General features: G+C 41.5%; 1 protein-coding gene across 1 annotated transcript in view; it reads left to right on the forward strand.

The window, feature by feature from the left end:
* SPAG6 (sperm associated antigen 6) overlaps positions 1-12,736 on the forward strand; it is a 103,845-nt gene extending 91,109 nt beyond the window's left edge. Inside the window, exons 10-11 of the mRNA XM_069959053.1 lie at positions 10,730-10,875; positions 12,544-12,736. Coding sequence (XP_069815154.1) covers positions 10,730-10,875; positions 12,544-12,613 — 216 coding nt within the window. The 3' untranslated portion in view covers positions 12,614-12,736. The remainder of the gene's footprint in view (positions 1-10,729; positions 10,876-12,543) is intronic.
* Positions 12,737-23,589: the final 10,853 nt, after the last annotated feature.

Below are 23,589 nucleotides of genomic sequence, written 5' to 3' on the forward strand. Positions count from 1 at the left end.
AAGTTCAGCAGCCCCAGCTAATCAAATACCGAACGTTCGGGTTCGGATGGACTCGAACCCGAACCCGGTTCGCTCATCTCTAAAATATATATATTTTTATTATTAATATATATATATATATATATATATATATATATATATATATATATATATATATTTATTTATTTTTTAGTTATTCATTTATATTTATGTATCTTGTCATATTGCTTCTAGCTCACTAGAGTTCACGGCCTATTACTGCTCATCTTAAGGAGATAATGAAATTCATTCTTGCATAACTTTTGGCATGTTTGAGCATAATATACTTGAAGAATTATTGACATCTTCCCAGTTGTTTTGGAGATATATAATTTATTAATTGATTTTTTTGTATTCTTTTTAGCAGCCAGTCATCATTCTCAGTATGGTTGCCCATTCTGCCTCCCCCAGCTTCTGCTGGATTGAGATGCTATGCTCCTGGTACATGCTCTCTCCTAAATGCTACAATATAAACTATTAATAGCAGCATCAGGAGTAAAAGATAGTCCTAGAGTCTCACAGCTCTGCTATATAAGTTATTTTTAGCATCTTAAGGAGGGATAGACACTTCCCACTTCTCAGAACATGCTCCCGTAGTTGCTATATAAATTATTATTAGCAGTATGGGGAATAAATAAAAGACGCTGCCCAGATCTAATAACATGCCCAACCCTAAAATACAACATAGACCTCATTGACATCACATTGGGGCCTTAGTAGTAATAATAATAATTATAATAATAATAATAACCAGGTATAGGTTGGTATACCTACAGAAAGTTATGCTGGTGTGTACTGCAGCATACATGCAGCTGGCATATGGAGTTCAATAGACATCTGTAGTTTGCCAGCCCATTTTCTAAGCATAGACCATTTTTATACAGGACTTAATAGCATAACAGACTATGCTTTTTAATGCTGCACCAAAGCAGTATACATGTGTAAAATGGACCTAACACAGTCAATAATAGTCTATTAAACTAAGTTGGCCCATTACAAGTATGCCATGGTATATGTTATCATATGTTTTTGCTGGTATGTTCACATGTAACCTAAATGTACAGCCTGAATGTGCTGTGAATGGGGCCTTACATTGTGCAGTGATCAGACAGCACTATAGGATAAGTTCCTGGGCTCCGAAAGCAATTCTGCTAATTTGTAAAACGCACTAAAGAGGTGGTTAGGCAGGATACTACTGCGCATGCCCCATGCTTCCCAAAACCGGGCAACCATCATAGGCGACCACTAGTGGCTGTAGCCATAGGTGACCAACAGTGTAGAAGGATGACTCAATGGGGAGGGAAATAGTGAGTATATAGCACTGCAATACTGAATAACAAAGGTATGTGCAAGTATAATGTAAGGTTTTACATATGATTGTTGATGTCAATACCTGTATAAAGTGGTTGTCTTATCTCCTGGTGGTATTACCATAAATTTTGGGAAAAAGAGGCATGGCCCTACATTCATCTTATGCTATTCATCACCAAAGTTTTATAAAAAACCTACAAACTACAGAATTGCTGGATAATCACATCTTCTTAGTCTATGTTCCCACTACAGGAATGTAGCGGGGAACAGCAGCCTGCTTATAGCATTGCGGTAGCTTTCATGTCTGCAGTATTCAGTGACCGGAAATAATTCCCTGTAATCCGTACCCTAGGTCACTGCTCTACAGCCAGTGGCTATTGCGGCCCATTAATATGACTCCCCGGCTATTAGCATCTGTATGTATATTTGTGGCCTGTAATACCAGAGATGTTGTAATATTATAAAGGTTTGGCTCCGGAGTCAGGACTATATGATAGTGTACACAGTGCTAGGTACAATATTTATTGCCATTTGACACCAGGGTTAGATTCGTCATACAACAAGCCCTTGGCACTATAACCAGAACTGTAGAACCGTATTTACGACCAGCACAGTTTCTCTTTGGTTCTTTCCCTTCTTTTTATTGGTAACTTTAGAATTGACAGTCATAGTTTTTGTATAATATTTAATGTGGCTGAAGACCGCCTGTTCCTCTTAAGGTCCTGAAGCCATAAATAGGATAGGGACCTCTGCCCTCGGTAATCTCCTTGTTTATCAGTCCAGAATCGGTAGGGCAGACGGAGCAGTTTCTGTAAGCCTTCACATCAGGGAATGCTGATGCCCCTATAAACACACTGTAAACTATTGCTTTCATTGTCAGAGAGTTGATAGGAGAAGCTTCTAGATACATAGATGTGAAGCTTTGGGTGCTGTGGACTGCAGCTGGTCATGAACACTGTGACACCTATGGGAATAGTTATATTAGCGGAAATGTGCAGCAGAAAATGAGAGGACAGCCTCGTATCTCTGTAGGGTTCTTTGACTCTTTAGATATCTTTTTGTTGTGGTTTAGGCCCATTGGGAATGCCCACTGCTAACGGTTTGAACGCACACAGGAATATACACTTAAAAATGCCGTGTGAGCTCAGCTGTAGACGTTTTTGGTGCATGTCTCCAGTAAATACTTCCATAGACTTCCCATTACTCGACAGAAGTTTTGTGGTTATCATTGAGGTTTGCTATATGATGTATTTCGTATAGTATACTGTAAAATGGTATATTTCACTAGTAGTAGTCTATGTATCTTTGAGAATTTCCCCAACATATATTTTTGGTAGCTACTGCAGGAAATGGTATTATATGAGCCCCTTCAAAATTACTGTTAGCAGATTTATTGCGTGAACTTTTCTGGCCTAAGAAGTCCATATTTATTCATAGCCTTCAGTGTATAATTTCTCCTACAGAAATAGCTGTCAATCACCGCTCAGAACCGGCCACTGATCTCCGTTGGCCAGAAATAAGCTGTGTTTTAATAGAACGAATAACAAATTCTAGTGAATCTTTACCTTTGCTTAGCTCTTCTTGCTCTATACCATTTCAGACTACTTCTTTAGTGGGAAAGATTCACCTTAATGCTACGCTGAGACCCGTAAACACTAGCTATAAAGAAATCACATTTAGCAGCCCTTTACAACTCTGGGGGGAAAATGCATTGACAAAATTAGACATTACAGAGATAGTCGAACATGAGGAGTAAGGCTACGTTTACATTCCCTGGTTTTGTCCGTAATTGGTTTCAGTTGGGCTGTTCACACTGTCTGTATATCTACACATCCGCAATCTGCAGAAATGACTGATGAGTTCAGTTTACAGTGAGTACTCTAGTATGGGCCGTAATTGTGGCACAGATTGTCTCATAGAAGTCTATGGGAGCGTCCATAAAAATATGGATGAGTAATATTTTTTAAACCATTTCCACTTAATTAAGGGTAGGTTCACGATTTTTGCTATCCGTTCTTTTTTTTACATTTTGTAGCGTACACAAAAATGTGGTTGACCATGTGTTTCTTCACATTTTCCAAAATGCATGCAGTAAAACGGATTGCAAAATCGTGATGTGAACCTAGCCGAACTCAACCCCGTCCCCCCCCCCCCCCCCCCCCCCCGCTTTTTTTTTTTTCTTTTTTTGCTGTCCCTCAAAAAATCTGGATTCTTTGCGGATTCATTTTTTGGTGGGTTGTGGACAAAGATTTTAGACATCATATATGATACTGAACATGTGAATGTAGCCTAAGGCCCTGCTCGCAATCTATAAGATACAGTTGTGCCGTCATAGCCGGATGCTGCTCGGAAGGATTTAGGTTTCTCACCAGAAAAAAAAAAAACAGTCACACAATTAGGGCTCCATGAGTTCTGCTCTATATTATGGAATGAAAAAGCTTCCTGTATATGCAAAAGCAGAATACGTCTCTCCTCCAGTTTACAGGTAGGCCCTGGACAATGAAAACACTGAAGGTTTAATGCTTCCCTCCACACAGACTTCTCAGTTAGGTTTCCCCTTTTTTAATGAGGCACTGAAAGTTATGAACTTGAAATAATTGTAGGGCCGCTCACATGCACGCTCCACACAAGTGGAATGCCGCCTCGGGGCATTGCAGGCCATGAAATGATTTCTTTAATAAAGAAGGATGGGATATTAAAGGACTCTTTTTGTCTCATTAGGTAACGGCAGACCACAGCTGCATAAAATGTTCTAAATATAACATGAATTTAGAAAGTGGCTTTCATCCAATCTGGCTCCCAGCGAGCTTTACATTATTAGATACAGACATGCAGCCATGCTTGGGGTGGAATGCCACCGCACAGTTGTGGCCCTTTTCTAGATGACTTGCTAACTTCACAAAGGCTAATAGAGGAGCAAAACATCCGCAATTATTGCTTAATTAAGGTTCTCTAGTGTCTTTTGTTATTCTCGCCACCTAGAAGCGTGCGCTGGAGATCGCTACTGTGAGAGAAGACGTAGCGATTACCCTCTACACAGGGGATAATACGCTGATCTCAATAAAATATATTAGTTAGTGGTGTGCACTGTTATGATAGAAGAGTGAAGAGGAAGCAAGTTCCTTCCACGCTCCCTTAAGACTCCATACGCAGCTGGATCTTCTTCAGGTGAACCAGGGCTCCTATTAAAAGCATCTCATCTAGCCGACTAATACCCTGCTCTGCCAAAGATCAAGAGCCCTAAGCACTAAGGATGCACAAATTTACAGTGCTAGCAAAGCGCTTTGCTAGTCCTAGCGTCAGCTTGTCAGCCTTCTGCCTTTGATCTTCATGACGCTCCTCTCCAGGTGCTTGGAAAAGCTGGATCCAGTCCTGAGAGAAGTTTCCCAGGACTGGATCCAGCTTTTCTAGGCACCTGCAGTGAAGCAGCAGGCTTCTTGTCTAGATGCTGTCCTTAAAGGGGTTGGCCTTTTATAGTACAGTATAGCTCTGTGTACAGTATTAGTAAATGTACTCACTGTTTAAACTGACAGTGGCTCCCTGTGTACCTCATAGAGCTAAAACCAGGCTCCCCTCCTCCAGGCTGTGCTGCCCTGCTCTGAGGTGAGTCTGTCCATAAGATGGCTGACATGGAGGATCATGTGACCATGCCCCGCCCCCCAGTGTCCTCCATAGGAATATACAGGCTCAGTGGTGGACACTGGGGGTGGGGCATGGTCACATGCTCTTTAATGTCAGCCATCTTATGGACAGACTAACCTCAGAGCTGGGCAGCACAGCCTGGAGGAGGGGAGTCAAATTTTTTGCCTTATGAGGTACACAGGGGGCTGCTATTGGTATATACAATGAGTACACTTACTAATAATGTACACTGAGCAATTTTACTATAAAGTGGCCAACCCCTTTAAGGACAGCATCTGGTCTGGATGATAGTTATTTCACTGTTGGCTCTCATTCACATCACATCACATTTTGGGTTGAAAAAAGCAAAAAAAGAAAAAGAGGTGTGTGCTGACATTACAATAGTAAAATTCACTTTCGAGACCTGAAAAAAGGTGTGAAATAGACTGACTGTATTCATTAATAGCCTACGTTTGGTCCTACGTTTGGTTGAAGTCCAAGTGCGCTACAGTATACGCCTACATTACTTTTTGCCAGTAGTCAAAATTATGATGTGAATGGGACCCTATAAGCAATGATTATACGCATACTCTGTGTCACTGTTGTTGTTGTTTTCTTTTTCTTTTTTTTTAAACCTTTTTTTTCCCCCTAGTAAGAGCTGAGGGAAACTAAATTGGTTTGAGGTGCAAATATGTTCCAGGACAGCAATAAAAGTCAAGCAGATTTAGTGATAGTATGGGCTGTAAAATGCAGGCACTAGATAGGGAGATAAGCCGTGCTAAGGTCGTAAAGATCTAATTGAGGTATTAGGCAAATAATCAGGAGTGTGTGAACTCACAACCTTTCCTTGTGTGTAGCACAAAGTACATACAATGGGCTGCAGAGCTGGGAATAGCACAAGGGTTAAGGAAACAAGTTATTTAGAGGTCCTCTCAGCGGCCAAAAATACCCTGGAAGCACTCATTACTACATTCTTTCCTTCATTAGGTATAAACCCGTATCTAGGCTTCTTTGAAATATGTAGATACAGGGCACTTTGTTAGATTTGGTACTAGCCAGTGCATGGCCTATAAATTACACCAGTATAACTGCAAAAATACTCACTTAAAAAGCTTAAAATCTTTAGAGTTTTTACAGAGATTATCAGATATTTTATTGCATATGTATAACAAGGATTTAAAGAATTGTATACGTTTAATTATAAAAAATAAAAAGGCAAAAACATAAAATTGTAAAGACTGTAAGGATTGTAAACACTGCAAAAAGTGAGAAATGAATAGCAGGATCAGACTACACAACGTGTTTGTAGTCTGTTACCATGGCAACACATAGGTCTACCATAGGGACCGGAGACAAAAACACACTTTTCTTTGCAGCTCTGGGTACAAATCTGACTAAAGTTTGTATGTGCTCCCTATGTTTGCATAGGTTTTCTTTAAATATTCTGATTTCCTCACACTCCAAAAACAGACTAATTTGGATTTGTGATCCCAACGGGGACAGTGAGTAATGCCAATCTCTGTACAGCACTTCAGGATAGGTTGGCACTATATAAATATATACTGTTTGTGCTTACTTCACTGTCACTTTAAGGAAATGACTGAACATCTTTAAACACTAAGACAAATGACCAGTCAACTACGTGTTTCGTTGTGAATTTTTTTCCCTGTTTAAGGAAAATGTTCTTAATATCCAATGATTTATTTGCAAAAAGCAGAAAATAATGAAATTTCTGCTTGGAACAGATGTAATGAGGCATCAGAATATTATTCCCCCTTCTAGCACAATATACTGTGTCTGGCGCGTTTTGGTCTCTCTCCAAATGTACATTTTTTTTTTTCTCGCTTCCATCCATAAGTACAGTAAGAGACATTCTTTGGTTTCTGTCCTAATGTTCTCCGACCAATGTTCCAAGTCATTAAATCACTTATTCGACGATATGTGAAGGACCCCATTGAGTATATGCTTGCCAAATGTTCATCTGATGGCGGAGCACACTTTCGTAAGCCCTAATCTGAGAAGAATCCAATATAGGCTGAAAAAGTATGTGGATTTAAGATATTAGCAATGGCTCACAGCATGGAGCGCTGGAATAATTTACTTGTAACATGGGTCAGTGAGCGCAGCACAGAGGTATTTCTCCATTATGGGTACTGTTTATGGGAGTGGGGTGGTGAACTGCAATTTATGTACCATATAAGAATGTCTTGATAAACTTGTGCTGACTTTTTAGTTTTTTATTTGTTATGTTAACAAGTTCAAACTTCAGTCCTGCCGACCCATGATGGAAAATGGGGGATTTAGTGGAGTCCGTTTCCTCTTAAATTAACCTGAACTTCCCATATATAGTATTTATATAGTTTTTAAGGTTTTTTTTGCCCACTTCTAAAACCCCTAACCAGCTTTTTGTGTGTGTGTGTGTGTGTGTGTGTGTGTGTGTGTGTGGGGGGGGGGGTGACAACCAGTTTGGCTGCCATTACAGTTCTCAAACAGAATGGACGGAATTGATCAACAATTTAATAAACAAAGATGAAGTTTGGTATCTGGCATCAAGATGTTCTAGGTTGTGAGGTGCGGCCTCCATGGATTGATCAGATCATTAATCGGATTGAGATCTGGGAAATTCAGTCACCACCTTGATCTTTTTGTCATGTTCCTCTTTCCTGATCAATGTTTGCTGTTCTGGCTGCGGCATTATCCTGTTAATAGAGTCCTCTGCCCTTAGGGGATTCTGCTGCGATTTAGGATATACTGGTGTGTACAATGGTTAGGTAGGCGGTATCTGTCACAGTAACATTCACATGATGCTACGATCCAAGACTTCCAGCGGAACATTGTCCATCACACTGCCCTGCCGGGCTTGCCTTCTTCCCATAGTGCAGCCTATATATATAATAAATGAACAGTCACCTTATATATATATATATATATATAATCTATTTAGCTGTGGATTTCAAGAGAGTTAAATCCGTGACCAAATGCATGTAATGGAATTCATTACTGCTACTGAATGTTAGTGACAGGTAGACTTGTAAGCCCGCTGGTTTTATAATCAAAACTAATTTCCTGGTGTTCAAGTGGCCACTTAAGATTTCCACATAAGTGCTAACCATAAAGGAATATAAGTCACGTGCAGTAAAAAAAAAAAAATTTTATAGTTGGCCCTGCACGTGCACAAAATAGCCGTGAACTAGCTCGATTTTATCCTAGCATTGCATTCCCAATAAGAACGTTGAGGTGTTGTGAAGGGTTAGATGTGTGGCCAAACCTTAGTTGTGGTGGGAATTGTAGAGACAGCTATGTATGTTATCTATCCAGAGATTAGCCCGCAAACGTGCAACGACTTGTTCATCAGCTGCTCGCTCCGTTGGCCGCACATCTCCCTGTGTACTAGGTAAGGTGCAGCCGATGGCCACACAATATACTAATACAATATACTAAGGTGCTTATATACCTTCAATAACTCCTGTCCATATTCTCCATACATGTTCTTTATGGGAAGAGCAGGCATAAGCCGCAGCCAGATAGCTGAGAATAAAGGGGTCGGGCAATGAAATTCAAACCCGATCCCTCTCGGGAATCCACTGTGGACTTTATACTTTGGGCAGAAACCTAGATGACATCAGTATAAAGTGTATGGGGACCTCAGTAAATCAGCGCTGATCAACAAGAACGATGCTTGTTCACTAAGCGGCTAGGCCCACGAGGCTGCAGTCCAACAATGACTCACAACACATACACACACAAGTACACACAACACGTGCAAAAATCTAAAAACCCCCACAAATTATAACAATGGAGTCATTTAGTGAATCGTTAGCAACCAAAAGTTGCAATGGTGGCCCAGCCTATGGATCCCTGGTACAAGAGCTATAATACAGTTGGATCCTGTATGTTCAACCTAGTGGATCTACATTAGACAGTATTGGCTCACATGATACCCTGACATCACCACAGCCCCTACTTTATTTCCAGTACTTGCTATGTCTAATTACAAAAGGAAACCATGTAACATCACCTGTAGAATAAGTAGTCAATTGCTATGGACATTTCCTTTAAATGCTTGTGCTTCTAATTCGAGCTCTAGCAATTCTCATACTGTCTGGTTTACATCATAAGAAAGGAGCAATAGTTTCCCCTGACCAGTGCCATGCATGGAGTGCATGAATTATGAAATCCAGTTAAAGAAATTAGGAAAGATACATAGAAAATTACACCGCTATTGGATTCCAAGCCGCAATAGACATAATCGTTTATACTTTGTATTTTATGTTATTTTTATCTATTATGATGTTTTTATTTATTCTAATTTAACTGTGTATTATGTACCTCTGTACTGTATGCATAGAAAAAAAGCGCTGCGGAATCTGTTGGCGCTATACAAATAAATGTATTATTATTATTATATTATTAATCCACCTTGCGGTATTACACATGAAGCTCTGTTATCCGGCAGCACAGCCTCTATCTGTAATAGCTGGCATTCCATCATGGGGCTGTGACTCCCTGAGGTTCCTACAGAGTCGGTGGAAGGTGAATGGTAAGATTAAACAGCTGTCGCTCACCATCCTTACTGTCATAATTTGGATAGAAGGTGTCTTTAAAAAAAACTCTGTCAGTAGGTTTATGGTGCCCTATCTAAGGGTAGCCTAAACTAAAGCTCAACAGAATGATTTGATGATTCACTTATATTGTTCTGGGCAGAGAGAGTCCCCTGAATAACCTGGACAATAACTAGTCCTCTCCATTATGTGCATGTGTTAGTATTCCTGGATATTCATGAGCACCAGCACACTTTGCCCTCTGGCTTCTGATTGGCAGTTGTCTATCTATACTGTATATAGGCAGTCAACTGTCAATCAGTAGCTGGAGGGCTGGGGAGTGGTCTGGCACAAAGCCTATTCTCCTGCATATTAGGAGAACGGCTGAACAGAAGGATGTAAGTAAATACATTTTTGTCACTAGTTTATGGTGCCCTCATTGATGCCACATTTAAGGCAGCATAAAGGTGTCTTGATAATAGAATCCACTATGCCAACACGTCATCCAAACTGATACCAAATGACACACTCACTTGAATGGAGACTGTAAAGGGGGTGCTGGAGGTCTGACCTCCCCCACCACCAACAATATATATATATATATATATATATATATTGAGCATTCCATCATATAACCCCATTACAATGCCTTGTGTTTCCTATCTCTGTCTTCTCTTTATTTTCCCATGTCATTTTCCATATCTCCTGTATATACACGGCTTGTATTTCGTTATAATTTGCACTCTTTTCTCGCCGCAGCCCGCTCACTCTTTCCACTCGGCTTTCTGATGTTTTACATCTCTGCTTTCATTTTCTTTCAGCTTTTGTTGGGCAGATTCTTTATGTCTGCACTCTCCTACCTCCTTTCATCTGCTCGGTCTCCATTCTGTACCTCCCTAACAATGTGGCCTACACAACATGACACGATAACTAGGTGAGGTCTCTCCAGCTGTTTTGATGTGATGACACCGCCGCCACTTTATTGCCGCTTGCTCTACATCGCCAGCGTCTCTAGTTATTTTGTTGCATTTTTATGTCTCTGAACCATAAAGCCGGGAAGCCTCAGGGTCTCCTTTCTTGATTATTCAGAAACGTATATCAAGATGTTTGTAAATGTGTTGACATTTCCGAGCTCTAATCCAGCCCGGTATGTAACGACACCCTGAAATTAGACCTCGGATAGCGCCTGCCGGTATTGTTACTTCCAACGTTAAGATTTTTCTGCTATTCATTAACAGGTTCTTCCACATGACAGCAAAGCAAGGCGGCTCTTTGTAACAAGTGGTGGGCTTAAGAAGATTCAAGAGATCTCTGCAGATCCCGGCTCCCCGCTCCAAGAATACATCAACACTATCAATAATTGTTACCCCGAGGAGATTGTCAAGTAAGGAAATACTGTATTCTTGGAAGCGTTCCTCTTTGTGCATGCACAGCAGCGAAGAATGTACATGATTGTAGACACTTACACTAAGTCAGGAGACTACCTACATATATATGTGTGTGTGTATATATATATATATATATATATATATATATATATATATATATATATATATAGTGTGTGTACGCTATAAGCATTGGTAATAAAATTGAGCTAGACCTCACTACAGACCTGACTAAGAGCTCTTTGCTCTTTTAGACGGGCTCACAGGGGTCTGTTGCTTGCTAAGGGTTTACAAGGGCTCAGTTGGTCGTCTGACTGGGATCGCTGGATCGCTCATGCAGCCCCTCATTTGCATCATAGTTGGCCATACATTGCCATTTACACAAGATGATAGATATGCAGCCAACTAGCAATGTGGGGTATTCTTTCCAGTCTGACACAGTGCTCTCTGCTGCCACCACTGTCCATGTCAGGAACTGTCCAGAGCAGCAGCAAATCCCCATAGAAAACCTCTCCTGCTCTGGACAGTTCCTCACATAAACTGAGGTGGCAGCAGAGAGAACTGTGTCAGATTGAATATACCACTTCCTGCAGGACATACAGCAGCTGGAAGACTTGAGATTTTTAAATAGCGTGTACATTTTTTTTTTTTTTTGCTATGGGGCCCAAATGAAGGGGAAAACTTGGAAAGAGAGAGGCTTCTTGTGGCTTGAGGTGCAGTGCTGCCTCTGCCCACAAGAGAGCCTGGCAGGGCAGGACGCTAATGGCAGTCATCCTGAATGCTCACAGTTAAAGGCCAGTCCGGGCATGCGGGCCCAGTAACAGTGGCGTGGTCTGCCTTTATGGTAGCTACTCCACTGTTTGCAGTGGCCCAAGTAATTGAGCGGTCAAGTAAATATTTTACTCAGATCCTCCATCACCATGCTGTAAATCTCCTCCCTGGGAGATCACAAGGCAGCTGTATATTATATACTGTGTCTAAGCAGCATACCTTTACCATGCCCTATTGATCTGCAGTCCCAGCATTCGTACTGGAAACATTTCTACAAAACAGTGGTCTGCAACCTGACGTTCTCCAGCTGTCCTAGAATCACACAGCTTGCTGGGAATTGTAGTCTCACAACAGCTGGAGAGCCCAAATAACATATTACTTGTATGGAGTATTCTGTGACACTCCTTAGGTGTGTTCTGCTTAGATATTATTATAGTATAAAACCCCTTACCCTACAGAAGGAATAGAAGAACCTATAACAATAGGAGGCCCTATGTCATTCTCTATTGCCTGTATGAAGCAGTCTTCCTCATCCTATGACTCTCCACCTGTTGCAAAATGACAACTCCATTGTACCATGATGGCCTTTGACAATAAGCTTTAGTAGCTGTCAGGCCATGGTAGGAGTTGTAGTTATGCCTCCATGAACTAGTCCCTGCTTTTATATGCTTACTATTGCTGGTATCAGAGAGCTGCATGCAGGTATAAAGCTTCTAGGGAAGATTACAGAGGAACACAGAGCACTGACAATATAGAACTATAGGAACTTCATGGGCCACCACACAGGCCTGCACCAACGCTGCAAGAAAATCTTCTTACCTCCATGCAAACTTGTCTCTGAATTTACTTTATTTTTTTGGTGCATTAATTTCCCATTGTTTTTGCTTCTGTTTCAGATATTACTCGCCCGGATATTCCCAGACGCTGCTGGAGAGAGTGGACCATTACCAGCCACTCATTTCATGAGTTTGCTATTTATATTTAAATACACTATTTTATTACCTACATAGAAAATCTATTTGTTTGGGGGCTCTATAAATATTTTATACTGTGCTGTAAACAAAAATTAAAGACGCACTAACCATCTCAGCGGAGTCTCGTCTGATGTCGTACGTATACATTCCAGTCACAGGCGGTTGTAAAGAAAATATATATATATTAAAAGAACAGACTTATTTCATGTTCTTTTCTTTTTTTATGAAGACAATTGAGATTAACAAGGAAATTAGAGTAACTAGATTTTATTGGTAATTCAGAATAAATGAGCTTCTGGCTTATATGTCTGTATACACTGTGGTGGAAGTGAATGATCCTAGTAGTACAAGCGAATCAAGGATACTGGATGTGGTAAGTTCTAAATGGTTACTACCAGAAGTCAGGAATTAAAGGGTTTGTCCCAGCAGCTAAAAAGCTTTAAAAATAAATAATAATTTGTGCGCTCCCCTTCCAGGGAGCATGCCTACACGACCCCATACCTTTCTCCCTGTTGGCAAAATCATGCCAGCATTCAGTGGCCAATGGCTGTGTTGGTATGCTCCCTGGAAGACAGGAGGTGGTAAGCATTCAAGTAACTTTTTAGGTCAACCCCTTTTAAAGTTTTAGTTTTAACTTAAGGGCCCGTTTGCACTACGGAGTCGGCGCCAAAATTCCATGCGGAACCCCCCGCACGTGGAATCCTGTCTGCTATCAGTTTGAATGGGAGGGCTCACGCGCCTCAGCTCTCTTTCTCATGAGCTCTCCTTTGACACTTTCATTACTTGTTGGGAGTTGTAGTTCCATAGCAGCTGGGGAACCACAGGAAACTGAAGCCTTTTCTAGTAGCTCGCGCTGTCATCTGTGAACAAAGGGAATAATTGACTCCTAATGAGGCCGTCACCCAGTCATCTGAACTCTTCATATGCAGATGTCACCCTACAAGACCTTCATCAGTCCCAGCGAGAAATCTGCAGTCTGTAAAGTGACTGTTAATGCTGATGACAACACAGGAGGTATATAGTACATTATTTACAGTGCTGGGTAAACATTGCAACTCGCTGACTACATCTGCCGGGCCTGGCGCTTTGCATAGTGAATGCAGTGAGTGGGCAGTGATGCATACAGCATTGCTGCTCACCTCTAGGCCACCGCACCCAGATTCACGTACCGAGCGGCCATGCTGGATGCACACCTGCACTCTTCACAAGACTTTATAACAAAGTGATCAGTTTGCTCCCAGACTGCGCTTTAAACCCCTTTGTGGGAAAAAGTGCATTGCTAATGTTTGTTGTCATCAAAAAGAAAAGGAAGAAAATTATCTGAAAATATACTGTACCATTTCTATAGCTTGTTATGGAATGGAAATACCTTTTTCTTGTTTCTACAGCTATCTATTTTGGCCAGTCACCATCATATTTGGTCAAGGGAAAAATTAGATCAGTACTTGGCTAAACAACAGTGCATAGTAGGGATTAGCAAACGTTGAGGACGCTCGGATTTGTCATAATGCTGCCTGGAATACATGGGTTAAGCCATAGACTGTATCCATGTTTTTTAGGGCTGCATCCAGCTTCACCCACCAGTAATTCAATGCCGAACAGTCGGGTTCGGACAACTCCAAGTGTGCTCAAGGTCCGCTCATCTCTAGTGTTCAGACAAAATCCACACTAAGGGCCCTATTACACGGAACGATAATTGGCTGAATCGGGCCTATCCGTCTGATTATCGCTCCGTGTAATAAACACAACAATCAGCCGATGACAATGATCATTGGCTGATAGTTGATATAGGTTTGGACCTATAATTGTCAGGCACCGTCCGCGCATCGCTACATGTAATAGCAGTGCATGGCCGGCGCGCCTATCTATGGTCCAGGGCTCCTCCTGCGCTCTGCTTCTTCCGGGTCCCGCGTGCTGCAGCTTCAGAGCGGCCTGTCTTAGCTGACAGGCCGCTCAGCCAATCACTGGCCAGGACAGCCAGCTAAGTCAGGCCGCTCTGAATCTGCAGCGTGCGGGACCCGGGGAGAAGCGGACCGCAAGAGGAGCCCTGGACTATGGATAGGTAATGTATTAAGTTTAAGCAAGGGCTGCAAGGACATCGGTAACGATGTCCATGCAGCCCTTGTTAAACGATTATCAGGCTGTGTAATAGGCCCAGTAAATGAGCGCCGATCTAGCAGATCGGCACTCGTTTGCAGTTATTATCGGGCCGTGTAATACCACCCTAAGGGTCCTTTTACACATAGCGATCTTTGACTGTCCAGACACCTCTTTTGCAGCGGCTTTACAAGGCATGATTAATCGCATGGCCAGGCCATTTATTATCGGCCGCACATCTGTTGTTTACACAGGTAGATGAGTGGACGATAATCGATTTTATGTTCATGATAAACAATCTTGTTTGCCGTTTATCGTTAATCGTTGAAAATCGCTTAGGCTAATAGGACCCAAAGACTCATCCTTCTGCCATTTTGCCACTTTTCACATGCAATAGCAATGGCTTGAGAAAACAGAAGGGGAGACGGAATAGATGCCACCCGTTGTAGGACTATAGTGCAACCAATGTTGGGTTTGTTCTCATGTCTTTATATGATATTAAGCATCTCTCTATTCTTTGCTCCAGAACATTATATATCACTATAACGTCATCATCCGTTCTTAGCGTTGTATTAGCCTAGTGTCTGTCCATGGATCCTGTCTTTCTGTCAGCACTTCCCCTCCATCTGCCGCACATGACATCTCCTTTTAACAAATGTCAGAGCTCCCTGGACAACTAGGCTGCTCTTTTCAGGCCCCTATTAGTCGGGCAGCACAGAGGCGGCCTCTTTTACTCTTCAAGCAATTACGCCTTTCAGTATTTGCCATTTCCAGAGTGCTGGGCGGCCATTAGCCCTCTCCATTTAGCTTTCACCTAATCTTCAGCCTACAGATTACTTCGACCATTTGTGTACACCGACAATTACTTTAACCGTATTTGTAAGTTAATTCAATTAAGCTTACTAAGGGCAGAATCCGAAAATGTACTGATAAAGTACAGGGAAGCAGATAGCAATTATTACTAATAGAGGATGAGGACTGTAAGGGCAGGACTCAGGGCTTGTAGAGTCAACATGAAGTGTCCATATGTGAAAACCTGAATTCTAAGTCCACTCCTGGTAAACCTGACATTATTATTGGTTAAATTGTAATTTCCTAAAAAAGTATTATTGTCAAAATTAGAGATGTGCGAAGTTCAAGTAGGTTCATCTGAAAACAAACGCTCGGCATTTGATTACCTGTGGCTGCAGAAGTTTGGTGCAGCCATAGGGATTCATGAAAAACATGAATCCAACTAGAGATAAGCGAATCGCTCATCTAAACAAAGCAAACTAATTTATTTAATCTACACTCCACTCATCAAGCCGCTGGCCTTTCAGCGCTGCTCAGCTTCTTGCCGCTCCACCCCGGGTGCTAGGGAAAGCTGGATCCAATCCTGTGAAATGTCTCCCAGCTGAAAGGCCGGCGGCTTGATGAGTGGAGCGCAGATCTTTAGATACACCCATAGGCTGTATCCATGTTTTCCAGACAGCCTTAGGGCCGCATCCAACGTTTTCAGCCACCGGTAATCGAATGCTGTACACTCGGGTCCAGACAAACCAAAGCGTGCTTTAGGATTGCTCATCTCTTGTCAGAATCAATACTTTTAGCAGCAGTAGTGATAGGATAATATCCACTGTGACATGCCCTGGTTGAATATTTTCTATATTTATTGATCTTTGCCCTCCTTTACATTTTTTACTAATACATATAATTGCTAAGAGTTGTCCCACTATTAAATATTATGTCCATTACATAAATTATGAAGAACAACCATGTTTGTCATCTATATGCTTTTCAAAAAATGATCCAGAAAAAGGTTATGGCATTTATTTACATAGTATAATATGGTGCCACCTGGTGTTCAAAGTGTATAAAAATATGCACGTCCACCTACTAAGCTGAATGCTGGAGGACACACATGCTCAGTCTTTCTTCACAGCCCAAACTGTACAGCAGCGATATAAATATAATTCTGACCTGCTTTACTACAGCTACTAATGGCACCTAATAACCAATAATGCAAACCCAACTCTCACACAGGTGTCGCCCACTCCTCCGCACAGTGAAAAGCAACAAATTGCCAGTCATGAATAAACATGAAGCCAGTATTTCTGAAACAGCCATGCTTGTTGCTGTTCTCAAACATATTAAGAGTGTACCAAGACTGAATAACCCATTGACAGAAGATCACACAGCAGCAGATCACATGTGGTTAATCTAAGAGGTGACACATTTGGTATCTCCGCAATGACATGGAACAGTGGACCCAGCAGTATAACATGCAAGTAGGACAAATTTCCACAATAATTAACTGGGGTTTAAAGACCAACAAGGGGCACCTGACAACCCCGCAACATCACAGACAACACCTTGCATGGGCCAAGGAAAGACATCAATGGACCTTGGACATATGGTAGAAGCCCTCCAAGTCCTATTTCCTGCTGAACCATACAGATGCCTGGGTCTATAACTGGCATAAACAGCACAAAGCTGTAACCCATGGGTGTACCATTGAGGTTTAAAAGGCAAATGATGGCAGTGTGGGGGGATTTTTCTGGCATTCCCTGGGTCCATTGACATATGACCATGGCCATCTGCCTAATACACAGAAGATGTGTAACCACCATATGGGGATAACATCAGCTTCCCCGTCTTTATCATAGTCACATACATCATTTAAAGCTGCAATAAAACAAATCAGCGTAATTTCATAAGTGCAATCACATTCAATTTGCAAATAATTGTCCGCGCGATTTCAAGTGAAAGCCCTTCAGAACTCTATATAATCCAGAGCCAAAGGCTAATGTAATTTATACACAGTAAAATCCTTTTGTGCATCATCAATGCAATTTGCCTGGAGTAGAATAAGGAGAAGTGTGATTGTTTTCGCCCGTGAGATCTATGTTTAACCGCTTCAGGTCTGGAGGAGTTAAGCAGGTTATCTAATTATCTCTTGCACTACTGCTACATCCATCTCCATCAAGCCTTGCACGGCTTCAAGTGGTGTTATTCTCCACGTCCCAATGGGAGGCAAGAATGGTTATTTCTGGAAAGCTTCTGACTGTCAGGCTTAAGAAGACCCTAAGGCATTTCAAATCTTTTAAATACCGGTGGCAAATGTAGGAGCTGTCAGTGCGGAGAGCAGAAAACACATCCCTAATACCGAAAGAGTCCCCGAACCTGCAGTATAATCAGACGTACAATTAGACGCTTGCCGATTACTCTTTCAGGTCTAATTGCACAATTTCAATGACAATGGAGGATTTCTGGTTCACCAATAGTACAGGAAGTGTATATAATAAGAAAAAGGTGACAAAACGCTTAGCTTTTCTGGAAAGATGATTTACTTTTCACCCAGTGATGTCATGAAGGAGACGAAGCCTGCAGGTGCAGGAAATATCTTGACTCTTTGCCCAATTTTTACTATTTTACTTCAATAATGCGGCCGGAGACTGCCTGGTTTTCATTTACAGGAAACGTATGTAGCATCAAAGCCGAATCACACTCAGGGGTCATGTATGTGTATATATATGTATGTAGTGTACATGGGAAATGACCAAAGTCTCGTATACCTTTGTAATGCCAGGAGACAGCACCAGCTCCCGCTCTTATGTTCTTGCTGCTGTTCCTAGTGCTGCCCATAGGATGCACTTACACCATTTCCATTCTATCACCGTCAGACAACTGCTTCTTAAAAGGGGTATTCCCATCTCAACTAATATAGTAACACTTGTAGGGCTTGTCAAACTAAATGCTTTTGCATATACATTTATATAGCAAACTCTTTCCCTCCCATTGTTGACAGCTCATTGTCTAGGTTACTAACCACCGTTCTGTTCTAAAAGCAGGGGTCTGGCTGGAGTTTATATATATAGATATATATAGATATATAGTTTACATATTCATATATATTACACTATATATATATATATATTAATTCTAGATCTCTATATATCTACATTATAACTATACATACAGCAGCAATACCACTGCTTTTAGGGCAGGGTGGTCGGTACCTTAGACATTAAAGCGACTCAGTACCCACAATCTGACCCCTCCCCCCCCAAACCACTTGTACCGTCAGATAGCTGCTTTTAATCCAAGATCTGTCCTGGAGTCCGTTCGCCAGTTGATGCAGTTATTGTCCTAAAAAACAACTTTTAAACTTACTGCCCTGTGCCAAACTGGCCTGGCCTAGAGTGACTATGCATTAGGCTGGCACAATCTCTCTGTCCCTCCTCCCTGCCCTCCTCATCATTAGGAATGCTCCAGGCAGGTATTCTCCTATTCATCAGCTGTGTGAATACTGCACATGGGCTGGATCGTTAAGGCACCTGTGCAATGTTCATTGCAGAGGAATAGGAAAAATCCTGCCAGTGGCATTCCTAATGATGAGGAGGGTGGGGAGGAGGGACGCAGGGGTGGGGCAAGGTTAAGGCACAGATACTCTAGGCCATGGCAGTTTGACACAGGGCTGCAAGTTTGAAAGTTGTTTTTTAGGACAATAACTGCATTACCTGCCGAACGGACCCCAGGACAGATCTTGGATTAAAAGCAGCTATCTGAAGGTACAAGTGGTTTGGGGGGGGGGGTCAGATTGTGGGTACAGAGTCACTTTAAGCTGATGGGAGGGCATATCAGGAGACATTCACATTTGCTAAATAAAATATGTAACTTGATGAATCCTATAAGTCTATGTTAGTTGAAATGGGAATACCCCTTTATGACAGCCTCACCATACACACGGCGCTTGGGCAATAAGGTTCCTTGTCCCCTATTGTTCCTTTTCAAGGTGATTCTATTACAATGCTTCCATCCTTGACATTGTCCTTTCCTGCTGCTTTGTACTCTGAATCTCCCGTGTCTAACCTCAGCCTAGTTATGACCTATGCACCTGCCATGTTTCCCTGTCTATCGATTATGAACAAATGCTGCCAGTCTAGACCTTGGCTAGTACCTCACTTACCTTCAGTGTGCCCTTTATGACCTTTGCCTCTTGGTTTCAAAGCCATCCGCCTTTACCAGGACCATTCCTAGGGGTAGTGTCCTACCAACCCTCTTATACTCTCTAAAGGCTCCTTACACCAATCACCAATCCACTTGTACAAATTTGATTGGCGTTCATATCGTTCAGCTGTCTGCCCCTGTAAAACAACCCTTAGTTCCTTCTATTAACTACTGTATTTGTGAAGCAGACAGTGTGCCATAAAGTATAGAGACTGTACAGAATAATGGGTCACGTCAAGGCTGCACATGCCCGCTCCTCAGTTTCAAAGTATTTCTTCTTGCCTCTGACTGACAGCTCAGATAAAGGAGATTATAGTTCTGTTCATAGACTTTTTGACAAGTTAATTCCTATGTAGCTATTCTTAAGCCCAGGTGAGGAGATTATAATATATCGCTTCTCCTTACAGGCTCATTCCACCTTTTACCTCTTATTCTTTACTGTAACCCAGCCGTATCTTCTACTGTATAATCTATGGCCGATAGAAGCCCAGCGGGCCCTCCTCCTTCTGACGTCCTTTATGGCACGTCATCACTTTAGCAAGGACCCTTCACTTTAGCAAGGACCCTATCACTTTCAGCAATATCATCAAAAACAGCAAAAAAAAAAAAAAAAAAAAAAAAAGGATTCGTTCTTTAACAAAAAATGAAAAAATGACAATTTAGTTCAAAATGCAGAACAGAAACCGATATAATGTGCAACCATGGAAAGAACAAATTAGGAAGAGGTTTTATGTTAAGAATTTGTATTTGATCTTTTTTGTTCAGGAATGTAATTCAGCTTCAGGCTATGTTCACACAGAGTAAAATAAAAGCAAAATATGACAGGAAAATGGGTATAAAACGCAGCTGTATTTTAAATCTAAGGCTCTAAGACACATAGTATTTCCGTCAGTATTTTGCTCAGTCTTTTTTCAACTAAAATCAGGAGTGGGACTGACAGGGCAAAATTATAATAGACCAATGTGCACAGTTTCTGTGTTTTCAAGCCACTCCTGGTTTTGGTTGAAAAAAGACTGACAGAAATACTATGTGTGAACAAAACCTAATAATATACCATATTAGGCTGGGTTTACACTACATATATTTCAGTCAGTATTGTGGTCCTCATACCCCTTTAAGTCACCGGTAATTAAATGCTGCACGTTCGTGTTCGGACGAACACAAATGTGCTCAAGGTTTGCTGATCTCTGGGATCCCCACAGATCACAAGAAGAGAGGTCAACTGTCTCCCAAGTGAATGCGGCAGTACACATGCTCGACCACAGCTCTAGTCACTTCCTATTGCAGTCCTCACCCCACAGTGAGTGAATGTGTGGTGGCTCTCGCCTTCTGTGCCCAACTGCCGGGATGATGTTTTGCTGGTGGTTGGCGTATAGCCCGGCCTGTGATGGTCGTGGCGCCAGTGCTAACTCATATACTCAGTGCTAAGTCATATCTCTGCAGGAATAAAACAACTAATAGGGAATAATAAAATGGGTGAAAAAACATAAATTCTAAATAATAGAGGCTACAAACACTATATGACCTGAGATTTTTTTTTAACAAAAAATATAAAATTAATAAATTATATTTTCAGAAGTTTCCCTGAGATTGAATACAAGTCCTCCCTTCTTTGCAGTAGCCGGGTATATATATATATATATATATATATATATATATATATATATATATATATTTTTTTTTTTATATGGGGGCAGGGGATTTCAAAGTAAATTTGGTCTAGTTAGAAGGGTCGTTAAAATCCCTCACACATTTGTGAGCGCTCCACATATTTCTTGTCACCTGTATTGTTTCCGTCTGGAGGGTTGCAGGGCTCGCCACGTCCCGGCCATGCAGCATATGTTTGCGCTCTGTAAAAATCATGTTAATAATTAGCTATGAGGAGGCAAATGCCAAACGCACGCCGCTGCGACACTGTAACTCCCAGAAGCCAGTGCTCACTGTGACTGCTGCGTGACCTCCAGCAGCTAATGGGTTAACTGGCACCAAGCCAAGAAAGGCAGATACAGAAGGGGGGGGCACCTGGGATACTGGAGAAGATACAACAGGACATTGATCTGAAGTACAAAGCAAAAGCAACAATACAGTATTTGAACAAAGGGAAAGCCAATCTCCGTGAATGCCAGAGACACAGCCCAGACCTGGAACCAACAGGAAATCCCTATGAGGACTTGGAGATTGGTATCCATAGAGGATTCCCAGCCAAGCGCTGTCCCTTATCCCAGGGGCATGTCCTGGAAAAGTCTGACCTTATAATTCATTCAGTCATTTCTGAGATCTACAAAGTATCATTCACACCTCCACAGATCCTGAACAGCATGAAAATCTGCATTGTTGTGTATAGTGAAATGTCACCGCCTCATCATTGTGTCAGTCTTTACTGAAGATCTGGCATTCTGTTCATTTACCACAATCAACAAGATAGTAGATTGTTGGAAACTGCTGAAGATAAAAACTTTTCACATGTCAAAAGTTTTGATTGGTTGAGGTCTAGGAGTTCAGACCATGACTGGTCACTAGAATGAGCTGGGAGTGTATCAGGGAGGCAAACAGTGAGTATGGAGTGAAGCGCTCTGCTGCATGCTTCTCCCCTTGCTTGGTTAGTCCCAGACCAATCAAAACTTTTGAAAGTTTTTTTTTTTAAAGTGACAGCTACATTTTTTAATATTTTAATGTTGCTTACAATAAAGTGTAGATTATCAATGTACAATAATGCCAGTTTTACTTAGATGTACTATTTTTGTGTCCATATTATGGAAGTCCTGGTCTGTATGTTTTCTTGATGACCTGAACTGACAGCTGTCAGGCCACAACTTGGGTCTATAATACAGATGCAAAAATGCATAGGTAATGTGCTGAGGTAAAACGGGCCTAAGGTCTATTCTACACGGTGACTTGGCCGTGACTTTTCTCACTTACATTAGTTGTGATGCACCCACGACACCCATATCACAACCATAGCTATAGAGATTAGTAATTTACTTCTATATAAAATTCTCCAGTCTTCCAGTATTTATTAGCTGCTGTATGTCCTGCAGGAAGTGGTGTATTCTATCCATCTGGCAGTGCTCTCTGCTGCCACCTCTGTCCATATCTGGAACTGTCCAAATCATGAGATGTTTTCTATGGGGATTTGCTACTGCTCTGGACAGTTCCTGACATGGACAGAAGTGGCAGCAGAGAGCACTGTGTCAGACTGGAAAGAATACACCACTTTCTGCAGGACGTATAGCAGCTGATAAGTACTGGAAGAGTTTAGGTATTTAAATAGAAGTTAATTACAAATCTATATAACTCTCACACCAGTTGATTTGACAGATTTTTTTTTATTGCTGGAGTTCCCCTTTAATGGTACCTATCATTTGGACAAATGTCTGGTGTCATAGTGAGACATACCAAGATGCTGAGACCACCTGATCACTAGCATAAAGGAGCAGAAGTGCCGTTCCCCTTCATCTCTCCCCTTAACAGCTATAACAATATTTAGTGTTATATGGAATTATAATTGAAGTCTATGGGACTTCTGGCTATTCTGTATACAGGAAGTCCCATAGACTTCTATTATAACTGCACCATTCACTGTTCAGAGTAGACATGAAGGAGTCTCAGCACCCAGACCCCTACTGATACAAACTGACACTGTTATAAGTTAGTCCGAATGATGGGTACTCTTACATGGGAACCAAGTAGGTGGCTTCCTCACTACTTATACCTTCACTTTAGGTGACACACACACACACACACACACACACACACACACACACACACACACACACACACACACCATAAAGTGTTGCAATAGAGGAATCATTTAGATTTTAAAAAAAAGTTTTATATCTATAATATAATGTTCTAATTTTCTTTAATTGTTTAATTAACACA

The sequence above is a fragment of the Dendropsophus ebraccatus genome, chromosome 2 (genome assembly GCF_027789765.1).
Source record: "Dendropsophus ebraccatus isolate aDenEbr1 chromosome 2, aDenEbr1.pat, whole genome shotgun sequence".
Taxonomy (NCBI): Eukaryota; Metazoa; Chordata; class Amphibia; order Anura; family Hylidae; genus Dendropsophus; species Dendropsophus ebraccatus.